The 24,351-nt window shown below is 46.9% G+C and overlaps 1 protein-coding gene and 1 long non-coding RNA gene across 3 annotated transcripts in view; one reads left to right on the top strand and one right to left on the bottom strand.

Annotated features, from left to right (window-relative positions):
* pgap2 (post-GPI attachment to proteins 2) overlaps positions 1-662 on the bottom strand; it is a 10,055-nt gene extending 9,393 nt beyond the window's left edge. Inside the window, exons 1-2 of one of the 2 annotated variants that reach the window (XM_046297726.1) lie at positions 334-662; positions 1-5 (exon numbers count right to left, since the gene is read on the bottom strand). The exon at positions 1-5 is cut by the window's left edge and continues 164 nt beyond it. In XM_046297726.1, the coding sequence (XP_046153682.1) occupies positions 1-4 (4 nt within the window). In that variant the 5' untranslated portion in view covers position 5; positions 334-662. The remainder of the gene's footprint in view (positions 6-333) is intronic. The other variant, XM_046297725.1, reaches the window with a different exon arrangement.
* An 11,677-nt stretch (positions 663-12,339) lies between these two features.
* LOC123995916 lies at positions 12,340-24,351 on the top strand. The gene is made up of 2 exons (XR_006831907.1): positions 12,340-12,592; positions 23,941-24,351. It is a non-coding gene; the product is annotated as an uncharacterized LOC123995916 (long non-coding RNA).

Below are 24,351 nucleotides of genomic sequence, written 5' to 3'. Positions count from 1 at the left end.
GCATCCTGCCAACAAAACACCACCCAAACAAATGGAACAGCTAACGTTAGCCGAGCTCCTTCATTGACAACTGTTTGGCTACTTTATTTTTAACATGGATGCATGGACAGCTGGCTAGTAGAGTAATAAAAGCTACATAACGTTATTTGCTGTATTTCAATAACCAGCTAACTACTATGGCCGAGCATCGGCGCGGCTAATTATGGCCAAACCAGTTAGCTAGCTAACGTTAGGTTAACATGACAGAATATTCGCTAGTTAGCTGCTCTGGCATGCATTTTGAAATTAACCACAATAATAAATCAACCAAATATAACTAGTATAGCAACATACGGTAGCCTACCTGGCTTTCCCCCCAAGCTATCCCGACTGGGAGCTGGATTTCATAGCCTTCCACCCGGTCTCATCCACCAGACGACCATTATGGCTAACGTTAGCTAGCAGGCTAAAGTCAAGAGGTAACAAGCTACCAAATAAGTCGTTCAAATTGAGATCTGTAGCTAGTTAGTGTAAAGTAATCGTTATCAGTGGTGTGAGTATACTGTGCTGAAAGTTTAGTATTCCGTTAGCTGGTTGAATCAGCTGTAGGCGAAAAATAGTATGAGGTGCACCCGGAAGAAGGTCCAGCTAAACTGGTGTAATTTAAACCAGAGGAAAGGAAAGGCACAACTCGGTGGAAAATCTGTCTTCCCCCCAGCAGGCGGCGTTATTTCATTGTTTCGCCCAACAAGCAATGAGTTTATTTATGTAGATCAGTAGTTCCAAACTTTTTATAGTCCCGTACCCCTTCAAACATTCAACCTCCATACTCTCTATTTTAGTTTTTTTGCCATCATTGTAAGGCTGCCACAGACACATTATATGAAACATTTATTAAACATAAGTATGAGTGTGAGTTTTTGTCAAAACCTGGCTCCTGGGAAGTGAAAAAAGTCTTAAATCACTTTTCACATACAGTCTGTGCCTGTATTTAGTTTTATGCTAGTGAGGGCCGAGAATCCACTCAAACGTAGGTACGTGGTTGCAAAGGGCATCAGTGTCTTAACAGTACGATTTGTCAAGGCAAAAAACTCTGAGGGCAGGCCTGTCCAGAAATCTGGCAGTGGCTTCTGATTAAATTCAATTTTCACAGAACCGCTTGTTGCAATTTCGATGAGGCTCTCTTGTTCAGATATTGTTAAGTGGACTGGAGGAAGGGCATGAAAGGGATAATGAATCCAGTAGTTTGTGTCGTCTGTTTCGGGAAAGTACCTGCGTAATTGCGCACCCAGCTCACTCAGGTACTTCGCTATATCAGATTTGACATTGTCAGTAAACTTGAGTTCATTTGCACACAAAAACTCATACAATGATGGAAAGACCTGTGTGTTGTCCTTATTAATGCAGACAGAAAATAATTCCAACTTCTTAATCACAGCCATAATTTTGTCCCGCACATTAAATATAGCTGAAGAGTCCCTGTAATCCTAGATTCAGATCATTCAGGCGAGAAAAAGCATCACCCAGATAGGCCAGTCGTGTGACAAACTCATCATCATGCAGTAGTCAGACAAGTGACAATTATGGTCAGTAAAGTAAACTTTAAGCTCGTGTCTCAATTTTAAAAAAACGTGTCAATACTTTGCCCCTTGATAACCAGAGCACTTCTGTATGTTGTAAAAGCGTTACTGCGTAGACTTTGATCTGAAGCCATTCTTGTGATTATTGTGACTTTGCCATTGTAATTGTTTGTAAGCTTGTGTAGTCAAATTAATCTATGATCGTATGATATCCATCTGTTGTTTGTATGCTTTTCTTTGTATGACATTTTAATATTTGATTATTAACCAATGATATTAGGCCACTCTTGGCCATGATTACAGACACCTGTGTCTTTTGACACTATATAAACGGTGGATGCTGCAGTGTACCCAAGTAGTTGCACGCACGTTACCATTCCACTATGTCCCCCCGTCATGGCTTTTGCTCCATCAGTACAGATACCAACACATCTTGACCACCAAAGTCCATTCAATGTCACAAAGCTGTCCAGTACTTAAAAAATATCCTCTCATGTTGTCCTGGTTTCCAGTGGTTTGCAGAAGAGGATGTCTTCTTTAATTGAACCCCCATAAACGTAACGGACATATACCAGGAGCTGTGCCAGGCCCGCCACGTCTGTTGATTCATCCAGCTGTAACACATATAATTCACTGGCTTGTTTGCGAAGCAGTAATTGTTTCAAAACGTCTCCTGCCATGTCACTGATGCATCGTAAAACAGTGTTGTTTGATGAAAGCATTGTCTGAATAGTTTTTTTGGCCTTTTCCCCCAGCATTGTCCCAGCCATATCAGCGGCAACAGGAATACTTCAGTCCTCCACAATAGTATGGGGCTTGCCTGTCCTAGCCACTCGGTAGCTCACCATATAAGATGCTTCTAGCCCCTTCTTATTAATGGTATCTGTTGCTTTTATACATGTCTTACTACTCCAAAGTCATCTTTATTCTCGCTCAAAAAACTCATGTGGCTTATTTTTCAAATTGTCATGTTTCGTTTCTAAATGTCTGAGCATGAATTTATTTAAAAATATATATATTTAACCTTTATTTAACCAGGTAGGCCAGTTGAGAACAAGTTCTCATTTAGAACTGCGAACTGGCCAAGATAAAGCAAAGAAGTGCGACACAAACAATAACCCATGGAATAAACAAGCGTACAGTCAATAACACAATAGAAAACAAAAATCCATCTATATACAGTGTGTGCAAATGGGGTGAGGAGGTAAGGCAATAAATAGGCCATAGTAGCAAAGTCATTACAATTTAGCAAATTAGCACTGGAGTGATAGATGTGCAGATGATGATGTGCAAGTAGAAATACTGGTGTGCAAAAGAGCAGAAAAGTAAACAAAAAAACAATATGGGGATGAGGTAGGTAGATTGGATGGGCCATTTACAGATGGGCTATGTACAGCTGCAGCGATTGGTTAGCTGCTCAGATAGCTGATGTTTAAAGTTAGTGAGGGAAATATAAGACTCCAATTTCAGCAACTTTTGCAATTCATTCTAGTCATTGGCAACTGGAAAGAAAGGTGGCCTAAGGAGGTATTGGCTTTGGGGATGACCAGTGAGATATACCAGCTGGAGCGCGTGCTACGGGTGGGTGTTGTTATCATGACCAGTGAGCTGAGAAAAGACTAAGCTTTACATAGCAAAGACTTATAGATGACCTGGAGCCAGTGGGGGGGACCAGCCGTCTGCGAGGGCCAGCCGACGAGAGCATACAGGTCACAGTGGTGGGTGGTATATGGGGCTTTGGTGACAAAAAGGATGGCACTGTGATAGACTGCATCCAGTTTTCTGAGTAGAGTGTTGGAAAATATTTTGCAAATGACATCGCCGAAGTCGAGGATCGGTAGTATAGTCAGTTTTATGAGGGTATGTCTGGTGGCGTGAGTGAAGGAGGCTTTGTTGCGAAATAGAATGCCGATTCTACATTTTATTTTGTATTGGAGATGTTTAATATGAGTCTGGACGGAGAGATTACAGTCTAGCCAGACACCTAGGTATTTGTAGTTGTCCACATTTTCTAAGTCAGAGCCGTCCGAGTTGTGATATCGAGTTGTGATGCTAGTCAGGAGGGAGGGTGCAGGCAGCGATCGGCTGAAGATCATGCACTTAGTTTTACTAGCATTTAAAAGCAGTTGGAGGCCACGGAAGGAGTGTTGTATGGCATTGAAGCTCGTTTGGAGGTTTGTTAACACAGTGTCCAAAGAAGGGCCAGATGTATACAGAATAGTGTTGTCTGCGTAGATGTGGATCAGGGAGTCACCCGCAGCAAGAGCGACATCGTTGATAAATAGAGAAAAAAGAGTTGGCCCGAGAATTGGACCTTGTGGTACCCCCATAGAGACTGCCAGGGGTCTGGACAACAGGCCCTCCGATTTGGCACACTGAACTCTATCTGAGAAGTAGTTGGTGAACCAGGTGAGGCATTTGAGTCATTTGAGAAACCAAGGCTGTTGAGTCTGCTGATAAGAATACGGTGATTGACAGAGTCGAAAGCCTTGACCAGGTCGATGAATACGGCTGCACAGTACTGTCTTTTATCGATGGCAGTTATGATATTGTTTAGTACCTTGAGCGTGGCTGAGGTGCACCCATGACCAGCTCGAAAATTGGATTGCACTACGGAGAAGATACGGTGGGTTTCGAAATGGTCAGTGATCTGTTTATTAGCTTGGCTTTCGAAGACTTTAGAAAGGCAGGGCAGGATGGATATAGGTCTGTAACAGTTTGGGTCTAGTGTCACCCCCTTTGAAGAGGGGGATGACCGCGTCAGCTTTCCAATCTTTAATGATCTCGGACGATACGAAAGAGATGTTGAACAGACCAGTAAAGCCAGCATTAGCTTTCCTGACTGACTGCGTGTATTGGTTCCTGACTTCCCTGAAAATTTTCATATCTATTTGATGCTAGTGCAGTCCGCCACAGGATGTGTTTGTGCTGCTCGAGGGCAGTCAGGTCTGGAGTGAACCAAGGGCTATATTTGTTCTTAGTTCATTTTTTTTTTGAATGGGGCATGCTTATTTATTTTTAAAGAATGACCAGGCATCCTCTACTGACGGGATGAGGTCAATATCCTTCCAGGAAACCCGGGCCAGATCGATTTGAAAGGCCTGCTCGCAGAAGTTTTTTTCGGGAGCATTTGACAGTGATGAGGTGTGGTCTTCTGACCTCGGACCCAGGCAATGATCCTGATTGAAGACAGCAGCGGTGTATTTGGAGGGCAAGTTGGTCAGGATAATATCTGTGAGGGTGCCCATGTTTACAGATTTAGGATTGTACCTGGTGGGTTCCTTGATAATTTGTGTGAGATTGAGAGCATCTATTTTAGATTGTTTAGGTCACCTAACAGAACAAACTCTGAAGATAGATGGGGGGGGGGGGTGCGATCAAGTCACATATTGTTAATTTATCCATTATTTTACCAGGTAAGTTGACTAAGAACACATTCTCATTTACAGAAACGACCTGGGGAATAGTGTCAGGGGATGAATGACCCAATTGTAAAATGGGGATTATTAGGTGACCTTAATGGTTTGAGGGCCAGATTGGGAATTTAGCCAGGACACCGGTGTTAACACCCCTACTCTTTAATGACCTTTAAGGACACCCACTTAACATTCCATCCAAAAGAGAGCACCCTATACAGGGCAGTGTCCCCAGTCACTTCCCTGGGGAATTGGGATATATATTTTTTTGAGACCAGAGGAAAGAGTGCCTCCTACTGGCCCTCCAACACCACTTCCAGCAGCATCTGGTCTCCCATCCAGGGACTGACCAGGACCAACCCTGCTTAGCTTCAGAAGCAAGCCAGCAGTGGTATGCAGGGTGGTATGCTGCTGTCTAAAATGGTGCTGGCACATATGGTGTCCAGGCCACAGCTGGGAGCTGAGGGGGATCTATAATAGGCAGCAACTGTTTGGGCATAGACATGGAAAGTAAGACAGAACTTTGCAGGCTATCACAGCAGTAGATTGCAACTCCTCCCCCTTTGGTAGTTCTAGCTTGATGGAAAATGTTACAGTTTGGGATGGAAATCTCAGATTTTTGGTGGCCTTCCTAAGCCAGGATTCAGACACGGCAAGGACATCAAGGTTGGCGGAGTGTGCTAAAGCAATGAGTAAAACAATTTTAGGGAGGAGGCTTCTGATGTTAACATGCATGAAACCAAGGCTTTTACGGTTACAGAAGTCAACAAATGAGAGCACCTGGGGACACACAGGACCTGTGTTAACCTCCACAGCACCCGAGGAGTGGGATGAGGGTAGGGCTAAAGGCCATCAAAACTGTTTGTCTAGTGCGTTGGGGATAGAGAAAAAAAGGAGCCGATTTCTGGCCGTGGTAGGATAGATTCAGGGCATAATGTACAGACAAGGGTATGGTAGAGTGAAGGTTTCCCATGAGAGAGTAACCGTTAATGTGATTGGATGTTAATTATTTGACTAGGCTAGCTGTATTTTACATTGCGTTAATTTGCTGAAAACAAGATGATTTTATTTTATTTTTGGCAGTGAAACGAGCCTACTCAGGTGAGAAAAAAATCTCACACAAATGTATAGCCCGTTGGGAAATACAAATGTACTTTTTTTACATGTGAAGAATAAATAAATAAAAAATATATACATATTGTCACGCCTTGGTCATTATATTTTGTGTTTTTGGTATATGTTTGGGTAAGCCAGGGTGTGACATGAGTTTATATGTTGTGTTTCGTATTGGGGTTTTTAGTAATTGGGATTGTGTATGATTAGGGGTGTGTCTAGTTAGGCTTGGCTGCCTGGGGCGATTCTCAATCAGAGTCAGGTGCTTGTCGTTGTCTCTGATTGAGAACCGTATTTAGACAGCCTGACTTTCGCTTTGTATTTTGTGGGTGTTTGTTCCTGTCTTAGTGTTGTAGTCACCAGATAGGCTGTAATAGGTTTCACGTTTCGTTTGTTGTTTTCATATACAGTTATTTCATGTACCGCGATTATTTTCATTAAAGTTATGAGTAACCTACACGCTGCATTTCGGTCTGACTCTCTTCATTCAACAGATGAACAGAAACACCCACCACTCACAGACCGAGCAGCGTGTGAACTGGCAGGAGTTAAAGGACAACGTTATGGACAGCAGAAGCATGGATTATACGACGTGGGAAGAAATCGACAGGTGGGCGGCCGACCCAGAGAGAGTGCAGGCGCCCGCCTGGGATTCCCAACAGCAATGCGAAGAGGGCTATAGACGTATGGAGTCGAAAAGGAAAGCACGGCTATACAGAGTGAAAACCGAAAGTAACGGGGAAAGCGCAGAGAGAGAGTGGCTGAGTCAGGAGTCAGACCTGAGCCTACTCTCCCTGTTAATCATGAAGAGCAGTTGCAGTGGGAGAGGCTGCATCATTTGGAGATTTGGACATGGGAGGAGGAATTAGACGGAAAAGGAGGAAATAGAAGCAGCTAAAGCGGAGAGGCGCAGGTATGAGGAGGCAGCACGGCGACGCGGTTGGAAACCGGAATGTCACCCCAAAAAATTTATTGGGAAGGGGCTAGAAGGGAGAATAGTTATGCCAGGTAGGAGACTTGCGCATACTCCCTGTGCTCACCGTTGGGCTAGAGAGACCGGGCAGGCACCGTGTTATGCTATGGAGCGCACGGTGTTTCCAGTGCGGGTGCAGAGCCCGGTGCGGCACATACCAGCTCTTCCTATTGGCCGGGCTAGAGTGGGCATCGAGCCAGGTAAGCTTGGGCAGGCTCGGTGCTCAAGAGCTCCAGTGCGCCTGCACGGTCCGGTCTATCCAGAGCCACCTCTACACTCCAGTCCTCCGGTAGCAGCTCCCCGCACCAGGCTTCCTGTGCGTGTCCTCGCGCCAGTACCACCAGTTCCAGCACCACGCACCAGGCCTCCAGTGCGCCTCGACTGTTCAGCGCAGCCAGCGCTTTTCTCCTCTCCTGCGCTGTTGGAGTCTCCCGCCTGTTTAGCACAGCCAGAGCCCTTCTCCTCTCCTGCGCTGTTGGAGTCTCCCGCCTGTTTAACACAGCCAGAGCCTTTCTCCTCTCCTGCGCTGCCGGAGTCTCCAGTCTGCCCAGCACCGCCATTGCTCCCAGTCGGCCCAGCGCGGCCAGTGCTCCCTGTCTGCCCAGCTCCGCCAGTGCTCCCAGTCTGCCCAGCTCCGCCAGTGCTCCCAGTCTGCCCAGCTCCGCCAGTGCTTCCAGTCTGCCCAGCGCCGCCAGTCTGCCCAGCGCCGCCAGTCTGCCCAGCGCCGCCAGTCGGCCCAGCGTCGCCAGTCTGCCAGGATCCACCAGAAGTGCCAGTCTGCCAGGATCCGCCAGAAGTGCCAGTCTGCCAAGATCCGCCAGATCGGCCAGACAACCTGAATCATCCAGTTCCACCAGCCAGCCAGGATTTACCGGAGCCTACTACCTGCCTGAGCTTCCTCTCAGTACTGAGCTTCCTCTCAGTACCGGGCTTCCCCTCAGTACCGGGCTTCCCCTCAGTACCGGGCTTCCCCTCAGTACCAGGCTTCCCCTCAGTCCCGGGCTGCTTCGGTCTCGAGCTGCCCCTCTGTCCTGAGCTGCCCCTCTGTCCTGAGCTGCCCCTCTGTCCTGAGACGCCCCTCTGTCCTGAGCTGCCCCTCAGTCCCGAGCTGCCCCTCAGTCCCGAGCTGCCCCTCACTCCCGGGCTGCCCCTCTGTCCTGAGATGCCCCTCTGTCCCGAGCTGCCCCGCTGTCCCGGGCTGCCCCTCTGTCCCGAGCTGCCCCGCTGTCCCGGGCTGCCCCTCTGTCCCGAGCTGCCCCTCTGTCCCGAGCTGCCCCTCGGTCCCGAGCTGCCCCTCGGTCCCGAGCTGCCCCTCAGTTATGTGGGGATCAGGGTGAGGACTATTAGGCCATGGTCGGCGGAGAAGGTGGATTATCCCAGGACGCGAAGGGGAGGAACTAGGACATTTATGGAGTGGGGTCCACGTCCCGAGCCAGAACCGCCACCATGGACAGACGCCCACCCGGACCCTCCCTATGCTCTTGAGGTGCGTCCGGGAGTCCGCACCTTAGTGGGGGGGGGGGGGTCCTGTCACGCCTTGGTCATTGTATTTTGTGTTTTTGTTATATGTTTGGGTAGGCCAGGGTGTGACATGGGTTTATATGTTGTGTTTCGTATTGGGGTTTGTAGTAATTGGGATTGTGTATAATTAGGGGTGTGTCTAGTTAGGCTTGGCTGCCTGGGGCGATTCTGAATCAGGGTCAGGTGCTTGTCGTTGTCTCTGATTGAGAACCGTATTTAGACAGCCTGACTTTCGCGTTGTAATTTGTGGGTGTTTGTTCCTGTCTTAGTGTTGTAGTCACCAGATAGGCTGTAATAGGTTTCACGTTTCATTTGTTGTTTTCATATACAGTTATTTCATGTACCACGATTATTTTCATTAAAGTCATGAGTAACCTACACGCTGCATTTCGGTCTGACTCTCTTCATACAACAGACGAACGTCGTTATACATATATCACAACTGGTCGTGACTGGGAGTCCCATAGGGCTGCGCACAATTGGCACAGCGTTGTCCGGGTTTGACCGGTATAGGCCGTCATTGTAAATAAGAATGTGTTCTTAAATGACTTCCCTAGTTAAATTAAGGTTAAAAAAAAGTAGGACACATGACATCCTGGCAACTTCAAGAAAAAACACTTTATGTCTCGAGATGGCTATACATATTCACAGCAGAGGCTAGTAGCATGCAGTGGAGGGGGAGGACCATCCTCCTCAGTGAATTTCATAAATGTTTCAATTGTAAAATGTTTAAAAAGTAACAAAAAAAGTTACACTATTTTCAAAGAAGGTCTACAGTGGTGCAGAGGTCTAAGGCAATGCATGTCAGTGTTAGTGGCGTCACTATAGACCTTGGTTTGATTCCAGGCTGTATCACAACCGGCCATGATTTAGAGTCTCATAGGGCAGTGCACAATTGGCCCAGCGTCGTCCGGGTTAGGATATGGCTGGGGTAGGCTTTCATTGTAAATAACAATATGTTCTTATTTGACTCACCTATTTAAATAAAGGTGAAACATTTAAATAAACAGCACTCTGTAGGGTAGCACCATGGGGTAGCCGGAGGACAGCTTGCTTCCGTCCTCCTTTGGAACTTAGAGGAGGCTCATGGATCTCACCCCCTTCCATACACTTACACAGTAATTATGACAACTTCTGGATGTCCTCCAGCCTAGTAGAGCTCTTGTAGCATGAACTGACATGTTGTCAACCAAATCAAAGGATCAGAGAATTAATCTAGTACTGAAAGTATAATCTACAGCTAGCTAGCACTGCAGTGTGTAAAATCTGGCGAGTAGTTGACTCAAAGAGAAAGACAATAGTTGAACAAATTAATTTATTCCAAAATGAATGAGAAGCAAGAGAGAAATAGAGAGAGAGAGTTCATCATTTTTTGTTCACTCTCAGTTTCACTTACGCTTCGAATTCACCGACAGCGTCATTGCGCAAAATAGTATGCAGCATCATCTGGATATGAATGCAACAAAAGTTAAACATTCACCTTCTGCTACCATTTCTGTCAAGCCGTCTACGCATACAGTTTGACGCATATGTTCAATAAACCCAACTTTTGCACCACAACGAACACACTGCAACGCAATGCTGCAAGGCAAACACAGCGTTTCATTGGAAATTAATGTAATTCTGCTGTTCCAAAATGCAATGACGCTGTCGGTGTGTTCAAAGCGTTGCTTATTGTAGCTAGCAAATGCAGCTAGCTAGTTTAGCCTACTGAAACACTTTGCTCTAACAGGGGGATGCTATGTTAGCTAGCTGGCTATGACTTTCCAACACAACACTGGAACTCTTCCAAGTCAAGGTAAGCTTTTGGTATCACTCATTTATTGCCATCGGGACCTGCCGGTGTAACTGGTTACTGACTGTCACTGTAACGTTACTGCATGATTGTATCGGGTTAACTAACTTGTTAGTTCTATTAGCTATGCTGAATATGATGTTATTTGAGCGAATATGATGACAACGATGTAGGCTGTGTGTAGTGGTTTGGCTTGGAAAGGTTTTTTCACCTGGTCACATACAGCTGATGTGTTGTGCATTGAAGTCCACAAGCGAAGGGAAGAGGAGAGAGGAGGAGAACACATAGATTTGTGAAGGAATACAACGTGGCTGCTATGAAAGTGAACTGTTTACAAGTGATCAGGGGTGTATTCATTCCACCAATTCTGTTGAAAAACATTTCTTATTCGGACACAAAATGAACAAAATGGGGAGACAAATGAATCATAAAGTCCTTCTGATATTTACAGAAGAGTCCCCTTCTTAGCAGCAGAGGAGAATAGCTGGGTTAGAGTCCCCTTCTTAGCAGCAGAGGAGAATAGCTGGGTAGAGTCCCCTTCTTAGCAGCAGAGGAGAATAGCTGGGTTAGCGGCGACAGACTGCTGGTCTCTTTGGGTAGGCGCGGGTCGTAAAGGACAGAGGTACCTGATCACACGTAGCATCAGATGAACAGACAGATTCCGACAGGACGGGACAAGGGTGAAGCAAACGAGACGATAGTTTGGTTTTGGCATGAGAAACTCAAACGAGAATCTGACAAAGACAGAAGCAGGAACAGAGAGAGAAATAGAGACCTAATCAGAGGGAAAAAGGGAACAGGTGGGAAAAGGGTGAACGAGGTAGTTAGAGAAGATGAGGAACAGCTGGGGGAAGGAGAGGAAGAGAAGGTAACCTAATACGACCAGCAGAGGGAGACGGCGTGAAGAGAAAGAACAGGAACAAGACATAATATGACAATACATGACAGTCTGTCACCTCAAATTTGTCTCTCGACCTGTGCGGCCGCATGGCGCACCCCCTTTCCCCGTTAGACACGGCCGCATGGCGCACCCCCAATATCAAGGTGCACATGGGCCTATTTATAGGACGAATATGAATTTGGAGGGCAGAAATGATTAAATATTAAAGCATTAGACCTTTCACTAAAGGCATCAGTCATACAAAAATTATACGTGTGGAATAATGCAATAAGAATGTCAGTTTAATATGCAGTGCAGATCACCTCCTATTACCCTTCTCAGAGTTTTAAGAATTGTGTGTGTTCAATTATTTGTGACATTGTGGTATTTGAAGATAGAAGCAATAGGATTTGAAGCAATAGCCTACCCACACGTGGTCAACTATTTCAGCACCGTTTCGTGCTAATCTGAGACAAACATGGGGACTGGTCATGATAAATCAATTCGATTTTTATTTTCACTGAATCTCCATTTGGGTATTGGTTAGTCTACAATTAGGGTGTGGAAATGTTAGGATAATAGCCTACTCCCGACCGGTCATGTTGTACAGCGCCATATTTTCCTAAAGGAAACCCTGAGGGTTTTGTTTTGTTGTTGTTTTTTGGGAGTAAAAACACCATAATATTAATCAAATTAATTAAACTACAATTCTTAAAATCAATCCAATATACAATGTTCTTACAAAAAAAGGTTTTAAATTCTCTAGTACAGCCAATATTGAAGACTGTCAAATGCTTCTCAAAGATGCCCTCTGGTGGTCAAACTAGCACTAACTAAAATTAATGGCAACAATGGCTGACACCTAAAATAAATGCCATAGAATTCTGCGGCAGCCCGCAAGGTGTGCTGCAGTATGACTCAACTTTTACAGTAAGAACCACTGTACAACCTAGCCTAAAGTTTACAACGTTGGTGCACTGTCTAGCGGGGAAAGGGGGTGTGCCATGTGGCAGTGTCTAACGGGGAAAAACCAGTTCAGAGTTCAAAAGGTACCAAAGGGCAGGCAGAATCTAGGTCAGGGGAGGCAAGATGATAAGGGAGGCAGAAAGTATTCCAGAGTCAGGCAGGGGTAAAAACCAGAAAGACTATAAAAAAGATAATAGCAAAACGAGAACGGGAAAACCATGCTGGTTGATTTGACAAACATACAAGACGAACTGGCACAGAGAGACAGGAAAGACAGGGATAAATACACTGGAGAAAATCAGCGGCACTTGGAGGGGGTGGAGACAATCACAAGGACAGGTGAAACAGATCACGGTGTGACACAAAATGGTAAGAGAACTGGTGAAGAAAGTTACCCCTCTACATACACATTTCTTTACCGGAATCTCTAAATGAAAATACTGGCAGATCCATAAAATGTCCTTGTACAGTAGGAGATCTATTTACGTTCATAGATTCATATCTAAGGGGCTTTTATACTGTTGTAATGCAGGGTTAATAAAAAACTGTTTTAAAATGAATATAAAGTAGTCTTGCTTGTCTCAGAGCAGAGCGAACGGTGCTGAAATAGTTGACCACACGCAGGTAGGGTATTGCTTGTTGGGGCGATTTTCACATGGTAGCCGGGCTATTAATCTAATCATTGGATAACAGATCTGTCATGACCTGACCTTAGAGAGCCTGTTTATTTCTCTATTTGGTTAGGTCAGGGTGTGATTTGGGTGGGCATCTTAGTTGACTATTTCTTTGTTTTCCCGGTATGGTTCCCAATCAGAGAAAACTGTCATAGATATTATGAGCCGATCTATGAGGGTGCCCATGTTTACGTAATTTAGGGTTGTACCTGCTGGGTTCCTTGATAATTTGTGTGAGATTGAGGGCATTTAGATTAGACTGTAGGATTGCCAGGATGTTAAATTCTGGGCCTGCCGGTGTGAGGCAGGTTGGACATACTACTAAATGCTCTAAAACGACATTGGAGGCGGCAGGCCAGAGAAAGTAACATTAATTTCTCTGGCAATAGCTCTGATGGACATTCCTGGAGTCAGAATGCATTTGGCACGCTCCCTGAAAACTTGAGACATCTCTGGCCTTGTATCGTCCCCAGCACATGATGCACCTGTGTACTGATCATGCTGTTTAATCAGCTTCTATATATGCCACACCTGTCAGGTGGATGGATTATCTTGGCAACAGAGAAATTCTAACTAATAGAGATGTAAAATAATTCGTTCACAATTTATTAGAACATGTTGGGTGTCTTTTAATTTGTCTTTTATTTCAGCTCATGAAACATGGGACTAACACTTTACATGTTGCGTTTATATTTTTGTTCAGTATATAACTACAACAAAATAAAAAATAAATACATCAAAATAAATTAACAGCAACTAGTATTCTGAATTTTAAATATATCAAAAAGTTGGGCTGAAACAGATAACCATTACTAGATGGGTGCTCCAATACTTAATAATAAAAAAGTGTCTACCACTTTCTTGGTCATAATGGTTAATGTCAAGCAAATATATTGTGCATCTTTAATCAATTAATTTGATTACATATGTTAGCCCTTGAGGAATGTACTTCCAGTGCCTTCAGAAAGGATTCCCACCCCTAGAGGAATGTACTTCCAGTGCCTTCAGAAAGTATTCCCACCCCTTGAGGAATGTACTTCCAGTGCCTTCAGAAAGGATTCCCACCCCTTGAGGAATGTACTTCCAGTGCCTTCAGAAAGGATTCCCACCCCTTGAGGAATGTACTTCCAGTGCCTTCAGAAAGTATTCCCACCTCTTGAGGAATGTACTTCCAGTGCCTTCAGAATGGATTCCCACCCCTTGAGGAATGTACTTCCAGTGCCTTCAGAAAGGATTCCCACCCCTTGGGGAATGTACTTCCAGTGCCTTCAGAAAGGATTCCCACCCCTTGAGGAATGTACTTCCAGTGCCTTCAGAAAGGATTCCCACCCCTTGAGGAATGTACTTCTAGTGCCTTCAGAAAGGATTCCCACCCCTTGGGGAATGTACTTCCAGTGCCTTCAGAAATTATTCCCACCCCTTGAGGAATGTACTTCCAGTGCCTTCAGAAAGGATTCCCACCCCTTGAGGAATGTACTTCCAGTGCCTTCAGAAAGTATTTCCACCCCTTGACTTTTTCCACATTTTGTTTTGTTACAGCCTGAATTTAAAATTGATTCAATTGAGATTTTGTGTCATCGGCCTACACACAAAACCCCATAATATCAAAGTTCAATTATGTTTTTAGAAATGTTTAGAAATGAATAAAAAATGAAAAGTTTACATTTTTGAGTCAGTAAGTATTCAACCGCTTTGTTATGGCAAGCCTAAATAAGTGCAAAAGTAAACATTGAGTTAATAACAAGTCACCTAATTAGTAGCATGGACTCATTCTGTGTGCAGTAATAGTTTTTAACCCATTAGAGTCTAAGCTCTGCCTAAGCTGGGAGAGGGTTCTACTAAGCTATACTAAGCTATATGATTTTGATTTTGAAAAAGCCTTGAAGTATCCCAAAAATATTTGATTACATTTTTTGGGGGGGCCATACCGCTATTAGCACATACAAACACATTGAATAACAGATTCACTACATGGAACAACAGGACAATTTGTTCTGAACTGTCTGTCCTATATCTCAGAGATATAAGAAAGATCAGGAAACTGTCTAAGTCCTGTCTAATTTGGGAGAGAGGGGAGGGCTCTGCTACGCTATATGGAATTGTTTTAAGAAGGTCAAACCAAGGAATTTTAAGACCCCTTGAAGTATAATTTAGTAAACAAATGTGGTCTTACTGCTATTAGCCCATACAAACGCATTGAATAACCGATTGTAGGTCAAACCTTTTGGACGCAACAGATGAACTTCGCGGACATCGACCTTAAGGGGTTAACAGGATTTTTGAATGACTACCTAATTTATGTACCCCACACATAAAATTATCTGTGAAGTCCCTCAGTCGTGCAGTGAATTTCAAACACAGATTTAACCACAAAGACTAGGGAGGTTTTCCAATGCATCGCAAATGGTAGATGCGTAAAAAAAAGAAGACATTGAATCTTCCTTTGAGCATGGTGAAGTTATAAAATACACTTTGGATGGTGTATCAATTCCATGAACGCCCTCCAGACCCTCGAAGTGAACTGGGGACCCCGATCAGACACTATATCCTCAGGCATCCTGTAGTGCCGGAAGACGTGCGTTAACAAGGCCTCCGCAGTCTGAAGGGCCGTAGGGAGACCGGTCAGAGGAAGGAGACGGCAGGACTTAGATAATCGATCCACAACAACCAGGATCATGGTGTTTCCCTGTGATGGGGGGAAATCAGTCAGGAAATTGATCGACAGAGTCGACCATGGCTGTTGTGGAATGGGTAAGGGGTGTAGCTTACCTCTGGGCAGGTGCCTAGGAGTCTTACACTGGGCGCACACCGACCAAGAGGAAACATAAACCCTCTCGACCTTGGCCAAAGTAGGCCACCAGTACTTCCCACTCAGACAGCGCACTGTCCGACCGATGCCTGGATGACCAGAGGAAGGTGACGTGTGGGCCCAATAGATCAACCGATCACGGACAGTGTAAGGCTCCAGCGGGACACTGGAGGGGAGCGGGCTCTGCACGTAACGCCTGCACAATGTCCGCATCCAACTCCCACACTAACGGTGCCACCAGGCAGGAGGCATGGAGTATGGGGGTGGGATTCATGGTCCGCTCCTCTGTGTCATACAGCCGGGACAGTGTGTCTTCCTTCACGTTCTGGGAACCTGGTCTGTAAGAAAGTGTGAAAACAAAACGGGTGAACATTCAGAGCCTTCAGAGCCTTAACGACAGCCAACAGCTCCCGTTTCCCACCGTCATAGTTTCGCTCTGCCGGGCTGAGCTTCCTCGAGAAGAAGGTACAGGGGCGGAGCTTCGGTGGCGTACCTGAGCTCTGAGAGAGCACGGCTCCTATCCCAGCCTCGGACCTGTCCACCTCCACTGTGAACGCCAAAGAGGGATCTGGATGGGTCAGCACGGGAGCTGAGGTAAACAGAGCCCTCTGGTGACCAAAAGCCCTGTCCGCCTCAGCCGACCACTGCAAACGCACCTGTCCCCCCTTCAGCAGTGAGGTAATGGGAGCCGCTACCTGACCAAAACCCCAGATAAATCTCCAGTAGTAATTGGCAAACCCTAGAAACCGCTGCACCTCCTTTACCGTGGTGGGAGTCGGCCAATTACTCACGGCTGAAATGAGGTCACTCTCCATGTCCACCCCTGAGTTGGAAATGTGGTAACCTAGGAAGGAGACAGACTGTTGGAGGAACAGGCATTTCTCAGACACATGCTCGGCACATTTAGCGTAGTATATCAGAATGTCAGCAATAAATACCACAATACCCTGCCCGTGCAGGTCCCTGAAAATTTTGTCTACAAAGGCTTGGAAGACTGATGGAGCATTCATCAACCCATATGGCATGATGAGGTACTCATAATGCCCTGAGGTCGAACGTCGTCTTCCACTCGTCTCCCTATCATTGATACGCACCAGGTTGTAAGTGCTCCTGAGATCTAGTTTGGTGAAGAAGTGCGCCCCGTGGATTGACTCAATCGCCATGGCGATAAGAGGTAGCGGGTAACTGTACCTCACCGTGATCTGATTTAGGCCTCAGTAGTCAATACACGGGCGCAGACCTCCCTCCTTCTTCTTCACTGTAAAGAAGCTTGAGGAGGCGGGTGAAGTGAAGGACCGAATGTACCCCTGATTCGGAGACATATGTTTCCATAGCCGTTGTCTCCGCCTGTGACAGGGGATACACGTGACTCCTGGGAAGTGCAGCGTCTAACAGGCGATTTATCTCACAATCGCCCGTCGATGGGGTGGTAATTGAGTCGCCTTCTTTTTGGAGAAGGCGAGAGCCAAATCGGCATATTCGGAGGGAATGTCCACGGTGGAGACCTGGTCTGGACTTTCCACTGTTGTCGCACCAACGGAAACCCTTAAACACCTCCTTGAGCACTCTCGCGGCCACCCCGTGAGAGCCCTCTGTTGCCATGATATAGTGGGGTAATGAAGAGCTAACCAGGGATAGCCTAGTACCACGGGAAATGCAGGAGAGTCAATGAGGAAGAGGCTGATTCTCTCCTCGTGACCCCCCTGCGTCACCATGCCCAGGGGGATGGTAGCCTCCCTAATTACCCCGGACCCTATTGGTCGACTGTTCAGAGCGTGAACTGGGAAAGGCCTAACCACTGGAACAGTAGGGATCCCTAACCTATGGGCGAATGCTCTGTCAATAAAATTCCCAGCCGCGCCTGAATTGATGAGCGCCTTATGCTGGGAATGCGGGGAAAACTCAGGAAAGTAAACATGCACAAACAGGTGTACAACAGAGGGCTCTGGATGAGAATAGTGCATGCTCACCTGGGGTGACGCCAGACTGCCCTGCCTGCTGCCTCGACCCTAGAGGAACCAACCCGGCACCGACCAGCAGTGTGACCTCTGCGGCCACAGATGGTACACGTGAAATCCCCTCCTCCGGCCTCCCAGCTCCATAGGCAGCGGTGGTGCTGGAGAGGGAATTGTCAGAGCCCTCTCTGGACGTCCGCTGGAGACCAGCAGGTTATCCAACCGAATGGACAGGTCCACCAGCTGGTCGAAGATGAGGGTGGTATCCCTGCAGGCCAACTCCAGACGGACATCCTCCTGCAGGCTGCAACGGTAGTGGTCGATAAGGGCCCTGTCTTTCCATCCCACTCCTGCGGCCAGGGTCCGAAATTCCAGGGCGAACTCCTGAGTGCTCCTCGTCCCCTGCCTCAGGTGGAAAACACATTCACCCGCCGCTCTACCCTCGGGCGGCGGGTAAACGGCGGGTGAACTCTGTGAAGTCATCCAATGCCGCATCTCCTTCCTCCCACACGGCGTTAGCCGACTCCAGAGCTCTCCCTGAGAGGCACGAGACGAGGGCGGACACCATCTCCCTTCCCAAGGGAGCCAGGTACCGTGCCGCCCTCCCATCATACTCCCTGGGAAGGGCGAGACGCCTCCCACTTGGACCGGGTACAGAAGGGACTAGTAGTGAGAACCCCGGGTGTGCTGGTGGAGGCACTGAAGGGACTTCCTGTCTCTCCCAGCGGTCCATGGTCTGGACGACGCGGTCCATCGTTACGCCGAGATGTTGTAGTATCGCTGCGTGTTCTCTGACGCGCTCCTCTACTCATCTAACCGGGGTACCTGCTCCTGCTAGCTCCATGGTGGGGTATGGAATTCTGTAAGGGGTGCGTAACCGGTGGCAGGGAAGTCAGACGCAGAACTAGATAATAGCCGGAGCAGTTTAATAGAACAAAACAACGGCATACAGAATAACAAGACATGGGTACAAAACCCGTCACGCACCAGTCAACATGTGAACAAGCACTTACAATAAACAATACCACACAAAGACATGGGGGGAACAGAGGGTTAAATACACAACACTTAATGTGTGAAATGAGAACCAGGTGTGTAGGAAAACAAGACAAAACAAATGGAAAATGAAAAGTGGATCGATGATGGTTAGAAGACCGGTGACGGCGACAGCCGAACGCTGTCCGAACAAGAAAGGAAGTCGTGACAGACACTTATGAAATGCTTGTAATTATACTTCAGTATTCCATAATAACATCTGACAAAAATGTATAAAGACACCGAAGCAGCAAACTTTGTGAAAATGAATACTTGTGTCATTCTCAATTTCTTTGGGCCACGTCTGTAGTTGTGGCTACATAATGTTATGGGTATGCTTGTAATCATTAAGGACTGGTGAGTTTTTCACGATAAAAAATAAACGGAATGGAGCTAAGCACAGGCAAAATCCTAGAGGAAAGCCTAGTTCTGTCACGGTTCATGAATCCACTGCCTCCCTCTCTCTTTCTCTTTCTTTCTCTCTCTCTCTCTCTCTCTCTCTCTCTCTCTCTCTCTCTCTCTCTCTCTCTCTCTCTCTCTCTCTCTCTCTCTCTCTCTCCCCGTGTTTGTGTGGGCGTGGTTCCCAATCTCGGCCTGATTGTCTGCGCCAGCTGGAACCACTTATCTTCCCTTTATATGTTCTGTAACCAGTGTTTCTTGTTGTCAGATCGTTGTTACTTCCCTGAGGTTGTGTCGTGTGTCTGTGCTCTTCTCTCGCCTCCCTTGTGTGGATTATCTGCTGTGCTCCTTCCTACCCATCCGGACACACTCCCCTGGATTTCTTAGCACGCTATCTTCGGAAGATGCGCCCTAGTCCCTGTGTTGGATTCCGTCTGAGTACAGTCTGTCTGTCCTGTTGCTGCTGTAAACTGTATGCATTAAACCATCGTTGCTTGCATCTTGCATCCGCCTCTGTATTGTCACAGAACGATCTGCCCAGACCATGGATGCAGCGAGTTCAACGAGTCTGACCGAATTCATTTCCCGCAGTATCACGAGAATGGATCAACAAGAGGAGAACATCTCCAGCAAAGGTCGGGCAGTACAAGCCCTTGCGACGCAGGTATCCCAGATGACCCAACAATTACAACATCTGAGGGGTTCCGCTGCGCCACCTACACAGGCAGTTCAACCCGCCCCGCCAGAGCCGGATTCCCTGCTAGAGCCACGGCTACCGACACCAGAGGGTTATTCAGGTGATCCAGACTATTGCAGAGCTTTTCTTACGAGATGTTCCATGCATTTCTCGTTGCAGCCACGGACCTTCAACCGTGAACAGTCTAAGGTAGCATTCGTACTCACACTGCTATCAGATAAAGCGGCTCTTTGGGGAACGGCGGTGTGGGCGAACCAGGACCCATGCTGCACCTCTTTCCAGACACTCTCCGAGGAGATGAGGAGGCAGTGGATTTGTCTAACGTGCCCGTTGAATACCTCGACCTGAAGGAGGTGTTCAGTAAGTCCCGTGCTGCTTCTCTTCCTCCGCATCGTCCCTATGACTGTGCAATAGAATTATTGCCAGGTGAGTCTCCGCCTAAAGGCAAGTTATATTCACTCTCTGTTCCTGAGAGGGAGGCTATGGAGAGATACATCTCTGATTCTCTGGCATCTGGATTCATTCGTCCTTCCTCTTCTCCAGCGGGGGCGGGGTTCTTCTTTGTGGGGAAGAAGGACGGATCTCTGCGTCCTTGCATTGATTACCGTGGGTTGAATAACATCACAGTGAAGAATACCTATCCCTTACCGTTGATGTCCTCAGCCTTTGAAAGGTTACAGGGAGCATCCGTGTTCACTAAGTTGGATTTACGTAATGCATATCATTTGGTTCGCATAAGGGGGGGGGATGAATGGAAGACCGCGTTTAACACCCCCAGAGGGCACTTCGAATATTTGGTCATGCCTTTTGGGCTATCCAACTCCCCAGCGGTTTTCCAGGCACTCGTCAATGACGTGCTGAGAGATATGATTGATCAGTTCATATATGTTTACCTGGATGACATACTGATTTTTTCTTCTTCTCTCCAGGAACACGTTCAGCACGTCAGACGAGTGCTTCAGAGGTTGTTGGAGAATGGACTTTTTGTCAAGGCGGAGAAATGCATTTTTCATGCACAATCCGTTCCATTCCTAGGTTACATCGTCTCGACTGAAGGTATTCGCATGGATCCTGACAAGGTTAAGGCTGTGGTGGATTGGCCAAGCCCAGATTCCCGTAAGGCCCTACAGAGGTTTCTGGGATTCGCCAATTTCTACCGGCGTTTCGTTCGCAACTTTAGTCAGATAGTCGCTCCTCTTACCACCTTAACCTCCCCCAGAGTGACGTTCAGGTGGTCCGATACAGCCGAGGCTGCATTCGCCAAACTCAAGAGCCGCTTTGTTTCGGCTCCCATCCTCATAGCTCCCGATCCCTCGCGTCAGTTCGTAGTGGAGGTGGACGCTTCAGAGGTGGGGGTAGGTGCGGTACTTTCCCAACGTTCCTCTTCTGACGACAAGATGCACCCTTGTGCGTTCCTTTCCCATCGGTTATCACCTGCGGAACGCAACTACGACATTGGCAACAGAGAGTTGTTGGCAGTGAAGTTAGCACTGGAGGAGTGGCGCCATTGGTTAGAGGGTTCGGGGGTACCTTTTATAGTTTGGACCGATCACAAAAATTTGGAATATATCAGAACCGCCAAGCGACTCAACTCCAGGCAGGCGCGGTGGGCACTCTTTTTCGGACGTTTTGACTTCTCTCTCTCATATCGCCCGGGTTCCAAGAATGTCAAACCCGATTCCCCTTCTCGCATTTTTGACCATTCCGAACGCCCATCCACTCCCGAGTGCATCCTACCCGGGACCCTAGTGGTATCCACACTCACATGGGAGGTTGAATCGAGGGTCAAAACGGCCTTAGAAGGGGTAACGCCTCCGCCCGGTTGCCCGCCTAATCGGTTGTTTGTGCCGGAGGGGTGTCGGTCCGATGTTATTCGGTGGGGGCATTGCTCCAACGTAGCGTGTCATCCAGGAGTCAGCCGCACTAGCTTTTTGGTTAAGCAACGCTTTTGGTGGCCACTGATGGCTCGTGACATTCACAGTTTTGTCTTGGCTTGCTCGGTTTGTGCCACTGGGAAGACTTCTAATCGACCCCCAGATGGGTTACTCCAACCGCTGTCGGTCCCTTCGAGACCCTGGTCCCACATCGCGCTAGATTTTGTTACCGGCCTCCCGCCCTCCCAGGGCAAGACGGTTGTGTTGACCGTGGTGGACCGGTTCTCGAAGGCGGCTCATTTTATTCCCTTGCCTAAATTACCATCTGCCAAGGAGACAGCGGTAACTGTCGTGGATCACGTCTTTCGCTTACATGGCCTGCCGATGGACGTAGTTTCTAACAGGGGGCCCCAATTTGTGTCCAAGTTTTGGCAAGAGTTTTGTAGGTTACTGGGAGCGAGTGTCAGCCTGTCTTCAGGGTTTCATCCCCAGAGCAACGGTCAAACGGAGAGGGCCAACCAAGATTTGGAGAGAGTGTTGCGATGTTTGGTTTCTAAGAATCCCTCTTCCTGGAGTCAACAACTCTCTATGGTTGAGTACACTCACAATTCGTTGCCAGTGGCAGCTACGGGTCTCTCTCCGTTTGAGTGTAGTTTAGGTTACCAGCCACCTATCTTTCCCAGTACGGAGTCCGGAGTCCGAGGTCACTGTTCCTTCCGCTCACGCTTTCATCCAGAGGTGCCGTCACGCATGGAGCAGAGCCCGTGAGACTCTTCTCCGGGTGGGGGTATTGTCACGGTTCATGAATCCACTGCCTCCCTCTCTCTTTCTCTTTCTCTCTCTCTCTCTCTCTCTCTCTCTCTCTCTCTCTCTCTCTCTCTCTCTCTCTCTCTCTCTCTCTCTCTCTCTCTCGTGTTTGTGTGGGCGTGGTTCCCAATCTCGGCCTGATTGTCTGCGCCAGCTGGAACCACTTATCTTCCCTTTATATGTTCTGTAACCAGTGTTTCTTGTTGTCAGATCGTTGTTACTTCCCTGAGGTTGTGTCGTGTGTCTGTGCTCTTCTCTCGCCGCCCTTGTGTGGATTATCTGCTGTGCTCCTTCCTACCCATCCGGACACACTCCCCTGGATTTCTCAGCACGCTATCTTCGGAAGATGCGCCCTAGTCCCTGTGTTGGATTCCGTCTGAGTACAGTCTGTCTGTCCTGTTGCTGCTGTAAACTGTATGCATTAAACCATCGTTGCTTGCATCTTGCATCCGCCACTGTATTGTCACAAGTTCAGTCTGCTTTCCACAGACAAAGAGATTAATTCACCTTTCATCAGAACATAACCTAAAACACAAGGCCAAATCTACACTAGAGTTGCTTACCAAGAACACAGTACATTTTCCTGAGTGGTCAAGTTATGGTTTTGACTTATATTTGCTTGAAAATCTATGGCAAGACTTGAAAATGGTTATCTAGCAATGATCAACAACCAACTTGACAGAACAATAATGTGCAAATATTGTACATTCCAGATGTGCAAAGCTCTTAGAGATCTACCCAGAAAGACTGACAGAAATCGCTTCCAAAAGTGATTCTAACATGTATTGACTCAGGGGTGTGAACACTTACCTGTATGTAAATGAGATATTTCTGTATTTCATGTTCGATACATTTGCAAATATTTCTGGCGTTATGGATTATTTGGGTGTACTGTAGATTGGTGAGGATTTTAAAAAAAATCTCCTTATTTCTTATTTAATACATTTTAAATTCAGGTTGTAACACAACTAAATGTGAAATAAGTGAAGGCGTATGAATACTTTCTGAAGGCACTGTGTGTAGCTGTAATTTTTTTTGGGGGGGGGGGACTCATTCCACACCTGCACACACACTCAGGCTTTGACTCCCTGATGTTCTCCCGAGTCCCACACACAGATTGAGGAGGATAATAACGGACTGCAGGACTTGGTGGACAAGTTGCAGCTGAAACTGAAGACCGGCAAGAATCAGGCTGAGGAAGTGACACTAGACATGCAGTCAAATACTCTGAGGCTGCAACTGAAATGGTACCATGGCACCCTATTCCCAATATAGTGCACTACTTTTGACTAGGGCCTTCTATTCTTAACTTTATACCCCTATTCAAGGAGAGCTGCTTGAATAGTACATTTCTCTGCATAAAGGAGTGTTCAAACGTTGAATGCTGATGTTATTCTTTTCCTCTTTCCGTCTCTCCTCTTCCTCTCATATTCTCTCCTTCTCTCCCTCTGTATTTTCACTTTACAGGAGGAAGCAGCCAACCGGGACGTTTCTAAGTTTAAGAAGGTGCAGCATGAGATGAGCTGGAGGAGGCAGAGGAGCGCGCTTACATCGCTGAGACCTAAGTCAACAAGCTCGGGGCCAAGGGTCGCAACTCCGGAGGAAAAGTACAGTCTATAAGTCTGATGCATCCAAAATGGCGTCTTATTCCCTACATAGTGCAATACCTTTGACTTTTGACGGAGTCTGTTGTATTCTTTCAAACATTCATGTGGTTTCGAGTGAAAAGGATGATGTTGATCCCTTCTTCGCTTTCTGTCTTCCTTTTCACAGAAAGTTGAAGGTGAATAAACAATGCCCAACCTTTCCTATTTCCATGTTTGTGTAATAACATTTTAATTGGTGAAACTCTGAACATTCATTAAACTTGTGTAGCTA

The sequence above is a fragment of the Oncorhynchus gorbuscha genome, linkage group LG14, assembly GCF_021184085.1.
Source record: "Oncorhynchus gorbuscha isolate QuinsamMale2020 ecotype Even-year linkage group LG14, OgorEven_v1.0, whole genome shotgun sequence".
Taxonomy (NCBI): Eukaryota; Metazoa; Chordata; class Actinopteri; order Salmoniformes; family Salmonidae; genus Oncorhynchus; species Oncorhynchus gorbuscha.
The sequence above is the reverse complement of the archived record's forward strand: the minus strand, read 5'-3'. Positions and strand labels throughout refer to the sequence as shown.